The 12688-nt window shown below is 36.3% G+C and overlaps 1 protein-coding gene across 7 annotated transcripts in view; it reads right to left on the reverse strand.

Annotated features, from left to right (window-relative positions):
- kcnma1a (potassium large conductance calcium-activated channel, subfamily M, alpha member 1a) overlaps positions 1–12688 on the reverse strand; it is a 212711-nt gene that overhangs the window by 47382 nt on the left and 152641 nt on the right. For all 7 annotated transcript variants that reach the window (XM_067385880.1, XM_067385883.1, XM_067385877.1 and 4 more), the window contains exons 15-18: positions 7943–8052; positions 7495–7563; positions 879–965; positions 667–743 (exon numbers count right to left, since the gene is read on the reverse strand). In XM_067385880.1, the coding sequence (XP_067241981.1) occupies positions 667–743; positions 879–965; positions 7495–7563; positions 7943–8052 (343 nt within the window). The remainder of the gene's footprint in view (positions 1–666; positions 744–878; positions 966–7494; positions 7564–7942; positions 8053–12688) is intronic.

Below are 12688 nucleotides of genomic sequence, written 5' to 3' on the forward strand. Positions count from 1 at the left end.
CCTTTCTAAATAAAAGTATTAATTTCTAAAATCTTACTGACTGGTGGTCAAAAGTTAATCATTAATAGCTGTACAGTGGCTATCAAATGAGTACGTCTGGCACAGTATTCAAAAAGTAGTCACTTAATACTGAGATTATAAAGCGCACATCTGATTTAAACTTTACTATACTAAATGGGAATAGGGTAGCCATCAGATTCAAAAAACTGAAAAGGGGCGGAAGGCTGGGTGACTCTTTTCAAATGTAAGCACTATAGTTACAAAAAAAAAATTAATTGTACTTTATATGTACTTTACCAACATAATAATTTTAATGTGGCATGTATGATTTAGTTTATTGTGAATTGAATGGTATGTGAGTGGAAAAGCAAAACCAAAGCCTAAAATCTGAACTTTTTTGACACTATTCTTTTGCTGCCTTGCAAGTGTTTTTTTTTTTTTTTTAGTGAAACTGACATGAGCCTATTTTTTTTTTTTGTTATTTGTATATGTAACAAAAACTTTCAAATTTTAACTTAAAAAAAAAAAAAGCTACAATACAAGAAAAGCAACAATATCTGACATTTTACACAACATAACAGTGTCCTACAAAGTGAAAAAGAGTCGGTGGACACTTTCCGTTCAGACTGGGCTCGACAGGAGGGAGGGATGGTCGGGTGTACTTACTTCTCTTGCAGCCACACTTTTTAATCCTTTTGGGATCTGTGATGTCATCATGACATGCTTTGCAGTAGAAAAATGCTCTAAAGAGAGACGGTAAAGAATTGAACATTCTGCTTCCAAGGGTGTCCTTCACATTTCCATTTTCATTTGTATTTAAAATTGAAAAATCAAACACAAGAGTGCATGTAATTCTGATGGATTGGAGACATGTTTACCTTTTCACCTCTTTGGCGTCACTGGCGATAAAGAATCCCAATGTCCCCTCTTGCATCTTAACGTGATTTCCGGGGTTGATGAGAATACTGTTCAGTCAGAAAGAGGGTCATTCTCATTAACATGAAGAAAATCAATCTTGCACATTCAAACACTCTAATCAAGAGGAATGGTACACATGTTTTTGGACCTCGTTGAGAAACTGATGAGAAAACATGCATATACTGCCTCAAATTTTGATACTGGAATTGTACTTTTGTCAAAAAAAAAAAAAAAGCTGCAGGGAAAGGGACCTATTCAAGTAATACTGCTTAGGCCACTTGGTTTCACACAAATACGGTACACAACAGCATGACTTCCCCATTTTAATTCTTTTCTCATGATGGTCTTAGATTGGGTGATGAGATAAAAGAAAGAATTAAAATTGGGGTGGTAACAATCTAGGCCTTCTGGTCGATGGGCCTTTAGAAACACATAGTGTGAGGTCCATCGCCACACAGAAGTGCAATTTAATTCCTGCTTCAGAGCAGTGAAAAGCAAGGGAATGACCAGCCCACCAAGAGTTCAGGATGCATCCTGGATATCTGAATCAAGCCAACACATGCCATGCTATTTTACTTGAGGTTGCTACTGCGCAAACAGGACAGGCTAATTCTGAAATTATGTTAAAGATATTCTGTTATTATATCATTTAAAGCTACAGTTCATGGTTATTATTTTTACTGTTGCGGTTGTGAATCATTAAAAATAAGCACTGAGTCAGAAGCTGCACTACCAATAATCAGTATTTGTCACTGAGATGGACTAAATTGTAAAGTTTACATCATTTAATATTTTTATCTGTTTAACTTTACTGACAATTATACATAGCAGAGATAGTGTATGTCATATCATCTTGCTATAACCAATATAATAATAATTATTGTTTTACCTGGGAATAGTTGAACTTCAGTAAACCATCTAACACAAACATGTTATTAATGCTTTAAGAGAGACTACCATTGAACAGTTTAGGGTCATAAATATTTTTTAATGTTTTTTAAAAGAAGTCTCTTATGCTTGCCGAGGTTGTGTTTATTTGATCAAACAGACAGTAATTTTGTCAATTTAAAGGTGCAGTGTGTAAATTTTAGGAGGATCTACTGACAAAATACATTATTTTATACATTATAATATACATAACTATGTTTGCAGTGGTCTATAAAGACCTTAAATAATGAATCGTTATGTTTTGATTACCTTAGAATGAGCCATTTCTATCTACATACACCGCAGGTCCCCTAGCATGTTAAGTCGTCATTTTGCGGCGGTATGTTTCTACAATAGCCCTAAATGGACAAACTGCTCTACAGAGCCCATTTTGTCACTATGTTCTTCTTCTTCGTTGGTGTTTTTAGAGGCAGCTTGCATCGTCACTAAGAATACGCACAAAGAAGAAGAAGAAGTAGTAGTAGCAGTAGTCGTCATCTGTTGTATTAGAAGCAGAGACCATTCTATGTTAGAAGTAAGAAGAAACCTCATTGCTTGACTGGCTACTCTCTTCGGTCTCAGATGATGACATCTTTGTCCTGTGTCAGCCACCGTAGCTTCTCTACGTGATTCGAAAGGGAGGGGTGAGCGGTGGACTGAGCAATTCGCAACCTTATAACGTTAAAATCTACACACTGAACCTTTAAAATAACTATTTTCTAATTTAATTTATTTTAAAAATGAAATTTTTCCTGTTATGTTTTTTTTCTGCCTTTACACAAGTCTTCAGTGTCACATGATCCTTCAGAAATCATTCTAATATGCTGATTTTGTGCTCAAGCTACATTTCTTAATATTATCAATAATGTTGAAAACATTTGTGCTGTGTACTATTTTGGTGGAAACTGTGATACAGAATCCAGAATAAAATAAACAGATACAGAAACTGAATAAAAGATAAAAATGAATAAGATTAAATTGATAAATTTAATTTCTTTAAAAAAAAAAAAAAAATCTGTCTGCCCATAAACGTTTGAATGGTTAAAAATGAATCAATTCAAAACATGTAAAGATGGTAATTGATAGGTTTAAATTGTTCTTTTTATTGTCAAAATGACAAACGCATTCTGAACCAAATTAAGTAAATGGCAGGATTTTTTTGGTTAAGGCAACCTCTGCCTCGAGGTTTGGTTCCCAGCAGTTGTTCAATCCCAGGCTATTGTGAACAAATACCAGTCAAACCTAAGCTAGTGTCTTTATTGTGACTTCCCTTGGTGGGCGAGGAAATTTAGCTGTTTAAGAATCCACTGTCAGCTTCTGCCAAATATTTGGGAGAGTCTGGTTTGTAACTGTAGAGGTTCAGCAGTGTAGACAGAGCCACTACTGAACCACTGTATCATTCCCCATTAATTAGACAGAGACAGGATGACACAACACAGCCATCAATGGTTGCCAGTTGTTAGGAATCATCAATGAATTGAGTGGTGGCTGCAACTCTTGACAAATGCCCAGCCTGACTAGAGAGTCAAGGCCAGAGAGCCCAGACGAAAGGGAAAGGTACATGATAGACATCCCATTATTCCATGGATTCAAAAATGTCAAAACTGTCAAAAATCCATATACTTATTTACTGTTTCATATATGTTGTCTATCAAAATCCTTTCCTCTGGGCTCATCAAATAACCACTTCATTGGAAATGAAGGCCGAAAGAAGGGGATTTAATCCATTATAAAGCAGATGTTGGCTGGTCAGTTAATGAAAATGTCAAAAGCTCTCTGTATTGCTTGAAATTATTGTGCTGGGTTATTTATCACTGAGCTTTACATCTGATTAAATAGCCCCCTTAGCGAGAAGCAGCACATTTGACATGCCGTTCAGAAGATGAATACAAACAGACTCATTCACTGACATTCACACACGTTGCTTCCCAAATTTGAGATTTTCACACCATTTGACAGTAAATCAGACAGAAGCCTTATGCAATGGGTCGATCACAGACCGATTGCATGGAATTGGAGGCTTCTGCTCGGATCAAACCTCCTATTATGGGAAACAAAGCAAGCATCACACATCACATGACAGAGCGTACAGGCATGCAGTTACCAAGTGCATTACAACCAAAGACACATCTAAAAGAGAGCAGGTGCAGCAATCGCACAGCGGCACGTAGATGCAAACTGTTGCAGTAACTTCTGTGCAGTTGGATTGTTGTACAGAACACCAAACTGACAGGAAGTGACCTCACTTCATAAACATCTACTCAGAGACGCACAGGCATTTGGGGACATGATGAAAGTCAGTTCCAGACACACTGTGACAAACAGATCGACCATTCAGTCACACCCACTCAACAACATCTCATACGCCCATACATATACAAATCACACTCGCTCCGACACACAAATACACAAAAACGCAATACAGTGTTAGAGTGGTAATGACAGAAAAGGCAAAGATGGTGCCATGAATAGTGTGGCCTTCAGTGTTTAGCGTTTAAAATTCCATGAAGTAAAACTTGCCATATCGAGACACATCAGTTCTTAATGGACAAACACTAGTATTTTCTGCTATATAATGCACTGAGCACAGCTGTTTTCCGATTAGGGCACTTTTCTCTGTGCATTACGAAATAAGTGAGAAAAACATGAAGTACTGTTTGCATGGAGAGCACAATGCTGAAAAAGACACGGGCAGAAATGATTTGCAGCTGATGAAAACTGAAAAGTAATCAAACAGGGAAAAGGAAAAGAGAGGAGAGGAAGTCGAGAACAAAAAACAGTGATGCACAAACATGGAGTGGATAAACGTTGTGTTGATATGTGAACAGCACAGACAAAGAAACAAGTGAATTGAACAATAGCAACTACTCTCTCTGCCTGCAAAGAAGTTAGTGCATTAAGCACAAAGAGAATCACAATATAAGAGATAGCGAGAGATTTTGGCCGTTTTTGAGAGGGAGGTGGTACAATATCCTTAAGCTTTTCTCCCACAGTTGATCTAAAGTGTAGAGGGGTGAGATAATGAAGAGGGCATACCGCTTTCTGCTTCTGCAAACAACAAGAAAACATTATAAATCAAACATAGACTGGGGAAAAAAAGGAGGCGGTCATCTGAATCTGCACATTAAGATCAGGACTCTAAAGTAGAGGGCAAAACAGTCACTTTCACCATTAAAAAAAAACAAACAAAAAAAACACTTTGAATTGGTTAACTCGTCTGTCCTACAAAGGGGAAAATACGGTCTAAATCCCAAAGTGCTCCTCTAAATTTAGACCAGCCTAGAACATCAAATTGAGAGTTACGCTAAAGGATAATGTTGTGCCCTCTAAAGGTTTTGTCATTATGTGTGGTATGGCAAAGTTATTAACCAAAGTTTAACAGCCATCCATTAGAAAGTAATCAAATTATATGAACTGTATCACACCACGCGACAAAACATTGCGTTGTGTTGGCACGGAGAATACTTGACATGAGTGCCACTTTTATGTGATATCAGGGGAAAACAAGGTTCTAGTTTAGATTTTTAGTAGGTAAATTAAAAAGTCAGGAAAAAACAAAACTAGTTCATACTGTAACTACTGTACTGCTGGGCGGTATGAACAAACTCTTATATCAGAGTGTGATATAATGATAAAACTAATATTATAAAATGGATAGTTACAACCAGTGTTGGGGAAAGTTACTTTTAAAAGTAATGCATTACAATATTTTGTTACTCCCTAAAAAAAGTAACTATTGGCGCTACATTCCTTTGCATAAAATTCTGAGATTGCATTTCACTGTTTTTATTTATTTTGAGGAATACTGAATGTTTTTGTGCAAGTGAGAAAAGTAATGCGCTACATTACTTTTGGGTTACTTTTTCTCACCTGGGCTGGGCTTGCTTGTTTGTTTTTTAATAACAACAAAAAAAGTTCTATTTTATATATTTTTTTATATTTAAGGTCCATTCACACCAAAGGTGAAATGAATAAGCCTCAGGCTGAAGGAAATGCATATTCACACCTGTACAGTAGAGGGCGCAGCTCAAACAAACTTTCAGCTGTGCTGCCATTCTGGATTAAAGAGGAATAAGATACAGGAGAAAGAAGTTCAACATTTCTAAATCTAATATAAAGTAATTTTTGCTTGTTAGTACGGTTGAATTGGATAATTTGAAGATTAGCAACAAAGACATTGGTTAGTAAAGTGAGATTAAATACAAAAAGTCTATTTGTATAATTGAATATAGTTAATTATTACAGGTTTGCATAACATTCTGAGATTGCATTTCACTATTTTTATTTATTTTGAGGAATACGGAATGTTTTTGTGCAAGTGAGATGAGTAAATGCATGTTCACATTTAATCTAGAACCACAACAACCATCATGTTCACACAGAGCACACAACACCTCTGCACTTTATTTCTCTCAACATGTGGATAGGAGAGCTGTCAGTCAATAAATGTGAAAAAGTAACTTGCATTACTTATTTTAAAAAGTAAATTAGATATTTTGTTTTTAATTGAAAAAGTAATGTGTTACTTTACTAGTATTTGGAAAAGTAATCTGATTACATAACTCAAGTTACTTGTAATGCATTATCCCCCACACACTGGTTACGACTATAAATTCTGATTGGATTAGCCACTTTCAAAGCTGTTATAAAATAGATGGACAATATTCAGTCACATACCTGTGACCGCACATCAGTTGAATTCTGCATTTTGCCAAATAAATACCACTTAATAAAAAATTTCATTATAAAAATAGTTTCAACTTCTTTAGTACACATCCTACACTTTTTTATACACTTTATTTATCATTCCTCCATGGAATCCTCTGTGACATGTAAATAACGTTAAGTCGTCCTAGCCAATACAGTATATGCATTTACAGTGGATTCAATTTTAAAGCAAAATGTTTACAGACGCATTTCTAGTGTCCCATAATATATTGTCATACCGCCCATATCCATTAAAAAAATAAATAAATAATGTGAGCTGCATGTCATGAGATAATAATGAACAAACAGTACCAGATCTTCTGGTTGGTATTTGGGCTGTGTGTGTGTTTTCAGGCCATCTTGTGTTCTAAACCACACTCATTAGTACTTACTGTGTACAAAAAATGTATTAGTAAGAGTTACAGTGTACAGAAACATTGGAACACAGGTTGTGGATGTAGGAAGGGGTGGTGGGATTTGGCAAACTCGAAGTTACTAAGACAGAGTACTTCATGTTATTAGTTCCAATGGGTCACTTAACAGAATGCGACAGGAGTGCTATTGATAGAAGGCTCTTTACTCGGAGAGTAAACCCTCATCAATACAGCACAGTGAGTCTGAACAGATGTCATGGCTCTTTGGCTTCACGGTGACTCTTACAGACAGTGATCGGCAACTGTGATGCTGTGAGAGTCAAGCTGAGGCAAACTTCCTCCAGTGACAAAACGTAACATGCTGCTGTCTCAATGAGAGCGATTTAAATTTGAAACCAGATTTGATTATTTGCAGAGAGACTTAATGATGAAAAACATAATTTCTAGCAAGTTGAATAGGAGAACTGTACTGTAGGGGGTCTGCAGGACCAATGAGGGACACAACTGCTTTGCCCCTCTTTGGTCAGTGTAGTGTGCATGGTGGATTTTAAGACAAAAGAGGACAAACCTGCTTTCCCTTTGCTCTGACTTGTACTCAATAGCTATCAACAACAACTTGAGCTTCACATAGCACAGCCTGAAAAAGAGAACAGACATTTAGCATCCAGAAGAAGTTATTTGCAAGTTATTAGAAATGATTTCAAGTTGATCTATTGCAATCAGAACAGCCTATCACCATAAAAAATCCCATTGAAATCCCACTAAGAGTACGTTAAACATCAAATTTGCTCTGATTGGCTGTGAGCTGTGTCTTAAAAGGCAATAATATATGAGAGCCTTTACGATACTTACTAGGGCTGGGACAATATATCAATGCATCGCGAATTGAGAAATGATTCTGTATCGATTCTGATATTTTCTGCATGTATCGCGATTCTCTCTCAGATTGTCACAGCCCTAATACTTACTATTATGTGCTGTAAAGCTCCCATGCTTTAGAGCAGAAGCATACTTACTCACAAACTGCAGGAAATGAAAGCCCCACAAAGGCACTGGACAGGTACTCAGTGTACATTTCATTGGCCACTCCCTCCAGATAATACTTCTGCCACGTGTCCTCCTCAATCTGAAAGGCAAAAACAGTTGGATTCAGATACACACAGTCAGGGAAGATTTGATGTGAATGGATAGATCACCCATCATAACATTAAAAACATTCTTTTTAACAACTTTCTAATTTTTTTCTTTTTTCTTTTCAGTGGACAAAAAGCTCCAGAAAACATTCTCTGAAAATAAGAGGCGACTTAAAGGGATAGTTTACCCAAAATTTAAATTCTGTCATCATTTACTTTACACGTTGTTCCAAACCCATAACACTTTCACTCATCTTCGAAACACAAATTAAGATATTTTTGATGAAACCTGAGTGATTTCTGTTCCTCCATTGAAAGTCTATTCACCTGAAACTCTGACTGTTCAAAACATTCATGAAGAGACTGGAAAAGAAATGCATATGAATTGAGTGGTTTAATTTAAGTCTTCTGAAGAAACACAATTTATCAACTTTATCACAACTTTATCCACCTTTTTTTGCAATGCGGAGAAAGATTCTTTTATTTGAATGTGAAAACTTCTGATTCAGTAGCCGCTAGTATGATTTTGACTGTGATTAAGAATTTAAAATAATATGATGGCAATTAAAAATTTGCAAGATAAGGCAGCAAAATAGTTTTTTTTTGTTTTTGTACAGGTAAAATAACTGGAAGAGAATGACACTGGAAGCCAGACACATTCAAGTTACAAATGGTCACACCTGGTCTTTCATTAAAAATAAGGTGGATATGATGAACAGATTTAATTTAGGCTGTTATTCACATAGAAACGTTGATCAATGAACATATAGAGCTCATCAAATATGTTAAATGGAAAGTCAACCGTGTTTGCTTGACACAGAACAAATGAGGTTTGTTCTTGAGTGTCTAGCAAGTAGGATGAGCTTCTGTTTACCATATTTGAGGTGCTCTATGTATGTTCATTCATATCAATGTGCCTAAATTAAATTACATTTATCGATTCATATGGATTTGTTTAACAATCTTTATGTACTTTTTGAAATGTGAAATTTGGTTACATAGATTTTCAATGGAGGTACAGAAATCTCTCAGGTTTGATTAAAAATATCCTCATTCGTGTTTCAAAGATCAACATGAGCCTTATGAGTTTGGAACAACATAAGTGAGTTATTCCACAAATGTGATATTCCAAAAAAATTTCAGTGGACAAAAAGCTGTTGGTTGTGAAAATTACATACTATTGAACATATAGTATATAATCCTGTCCATCAAAGCTGTCTTGGTTTCATGCGCATCAAATTAAATATGGTATCAACTCTGACTAAGTTGGATAACCACAAAGAGCCATTGTATACAGTCTCATATCAGAACACAGCATACACACTTCTTGTTCTCTCTAGTTTCTCTATTTCTCAGTGTCATACTTTCAGGGATAACATTTCAACCTTTTTTAGACTTGAGATTGAGAATAAATGCTAGGCATATTCCAGTGTCTGAACTCACAGCTGGTCTCTTCATCATCCTCTCATTACATGCATCTCAGGATGTGGGGCTGTGATAAGCAGGCAAACTATTAGGCAAACACTCTGCCATTAGTCAGCCATCTCGCCCAGCCAACGTCTGTCTGACAGACAGTCAAGAGAGATGCTTTCAAAGCCAGGCCCAACTCTCTTTCTCTCTGCCAGGCTAAGAGCACTCGCATTCCGGTGCAGGCATCTTTTAGGGCGGCACTAATGGGTAGAGTTTTGTCATTTAGTCCTAAAGAGATGGCAGCCATTTACCGTAGGCTCCCTAAATTACCCCTTGCGCTTGTGCCCTGCCTGTCAGAGCTGATGTAAGTGTTACGGGCGTGTTCTCTCGCACCGACTGAACAATTATTTCCTTCAGTCCCTCCAGAGAACCTGATCTGAATTCCCTCTGCTTATTGCTTTTTTGTTAAACCTGAAGAGACCAGATAAAGAATTCATGCTGAACGTTCAAGCGATATTAGTGAACGACACAACACATCCGAGATTTATACTTAGGACAACAGACATAATGCAAATGTGTTTGTGGCTGTGTGAATGTGTGCATCTCTGGGGTGTGGGTCTCATTAACACCTCCCGGTAACACTCTTCTGCTCTGCTTCCTGAATGCCCACTCAAATCAGTCATGTTGCCATCTACTCAACCGGCCCTCTCTAACCCCTCTCCTTCAGCAGACAGACTGGGCCTTACACTCTCACACATTGTCTATGTTGTCTTGTTGTCTCACTGTGCCTTATGTGAAGTTGCTGACAGAAAATGACTGAAGATATTTCAGATGAGAGCCAACAAAACACTTTAAGCACAATAAGAAATTTTAGCCAGATATTTTATATATCTTTATATATCTATCTATAGATATATGCCGATTAAAGTGAAAGGATCAATCTTTACACTTTACTATACTATATATACTATACTATCTAATACTACAGATGGATGAAATATAGATTGTGTGTTTGCACTACAGAACTGAAAAAATAACATGATTTGAAGAATGCTGACATCACGTTAATTATTTGTGTGTATACAGTACTGTGCAAATGTCGTAGGCCACCATTAGACGTTGTTTTAGCAATGGTATAATGGCCATCTATAATTATTTCTCAGTCTCTTTATAAGAACATAACCAGAAAATACAGGAAATTTGTATGCAGTATTTAAAAAAAACTGAAAAAAAGCAGGAAAAAAACTTAAAAAGAACAAAACTTGAAAAGAACTTAAACCTAAATGGAAAGGAAAAGGACTGGAAGGCCAAGAAAACTTTCAAAATATGATGAGACGATTCTCAGATTTTCTTATTTGAGAAAATTGAAGAATTCCAGGTCACAATAAATACTGATTTTTGCTTAAAGAAGCCATTTTGTTCTGATTTTTTAAATTAATTTAGTTTTATTTTGTGTACATATATCCTGTATTTTCTTTTTGTATCGTAATAAAGACCAAAAAATAAATATGAATGGTCATTAAAAAACATTTTTTATTTTATTTTATTTTTATTGTTTGCTAAAACAATAAAGCTGGTGATGGCCCAAGACTTTAGCACAATACTGTATTTCTATGTTTTATTAAGCAGGGGTTTACAAACTGGGGGTCTGTGGGAAATAAACTGAATTGAAAAAGGTATACATCGAACATTAATTGTGTCTAGAAAAAAACTAGATAATCAATATGCATATATCAGTAAATATTAAACAGATAATATTTAAAAACCTTTAATAAAGTTTTGACTTTAACAGAGTGACAATATAAAAGCCAACTACACTACCATTCAAAAGTTTGTTGTCGGTAAGATTTTTTAAAATGTTTTTGAAAGAAGTCTCTTATGTTGCATTTATTTGATCAATGATGCAGTAAAAATAGTAATACTGTGAAATCATTTTAATATGCTGATTTGGTGCTCAAGAAACATTTCTTCTAAAATATATCTTGCATATATTTTATGGAAAATGGGATCTTCATATTTGTGGGTCAATGACAAAAAAAAAAAAAAAAAAAAACTGTATTAGAGCATTGTTTGACAACATGCTACTGTCAAACTCTAGAGGAATCAATCATGCCTAGCAGAATAAGAATGTCTTGCCACTTAGAGTTGCTACATAGTGTTCCAAATCGGTGACTAATGAAGTTTGGTTTTAGTTAGAGTGCTTAGAAGGCTGTTGCCAATGTAGAGAGTAAGGCAGCTATTTACAAAATCCTTTCATTGCACAGCTGATGGAAATGATGGGAGCTTTCCAGCATCTCTATACATTTTACATTCATCTGACTGCTCTCTTTTATAGTGTGTTGCCATCAGACCCATTAAGAGATGATCAGCAACAATACTGACACACTTTCCTTTTTGACAGTGTCTTATGCGAGTGGGTCAGAGAGGTTAGAAATGTGTATTCGTACGCTGAACTCTGGCATGGGTGGTCTGGGCTGTCTCTCCTCTGTGTTTTTATGAGAAGAGTGATGTGCCCTGCAGATGTTTCCACACATGCCACATTTAAACAGTCATTATAAAGTCATTCCTCATCTCTTTATGACAAGAGAATGTTGCTCTCCATGTTGAAAGCCTGCGCAGTCTAGAAAAAAATAAAAAAAAATCAAAGAGAGTAAAATATAGCCCTTTGTGGATTTCAGAATACGTTTTACAATCTCTGCGAAATTCTTCAGTCTGATCGCTCACTCATGCTCTCACTCTCTCTTGATCTCTCTTCGTTTTTCCAAAGGGCTCCATCCAAATCTGAACCACCTGATAATAACCCACCATCTCACTGCAGCTATTCAGTTCCTCCGAGCGTTTTATTTAGTGTTTTCTTAAAAAGAGCGATCCATACATCTCTGAGCAGTCTGGTTCAGTTGAACGATAAATAAAGATGGCTTTGGGGTGCCGTTCATTGACTATGAAACAGGCACATGGTTCGCATTTCCCAGCTCTATCGGCACGCAGGAGGACAGTAAATTCTGAAAGAGGAAAAACCACTAATTTACATCCTCACTTCCACCATGCCATTGACTCATATAAATTACCTCATAATGGCAGCAGCAATGCTGTGTTGCCGTCCCGAGTAGGTCCCAAATGAGACCGCCAGGCTCAGAAGATGATTTACTCAATACCATAATGGCTCTGGTGATTGAGCTGAAGTAGGGATGGAGGCTGATTCTACTCTATGGGTTGTAT

This window comes from Chanodichthys erythropterus, chromosome 5 (genome assembly GCF_024489055.1).
Source record: "Chanodichthys erythropterus isolate Z2021 chromosome 5, ASM2448905v1, whole genome shotgun sequence".
Lineage (NCBI taxonomy): Eukaryota > Metazoa > Chordata > Actinopteri > Cypriniformes > Xenocyprididae > Chanodichthys > Chanodichthys erythropterus.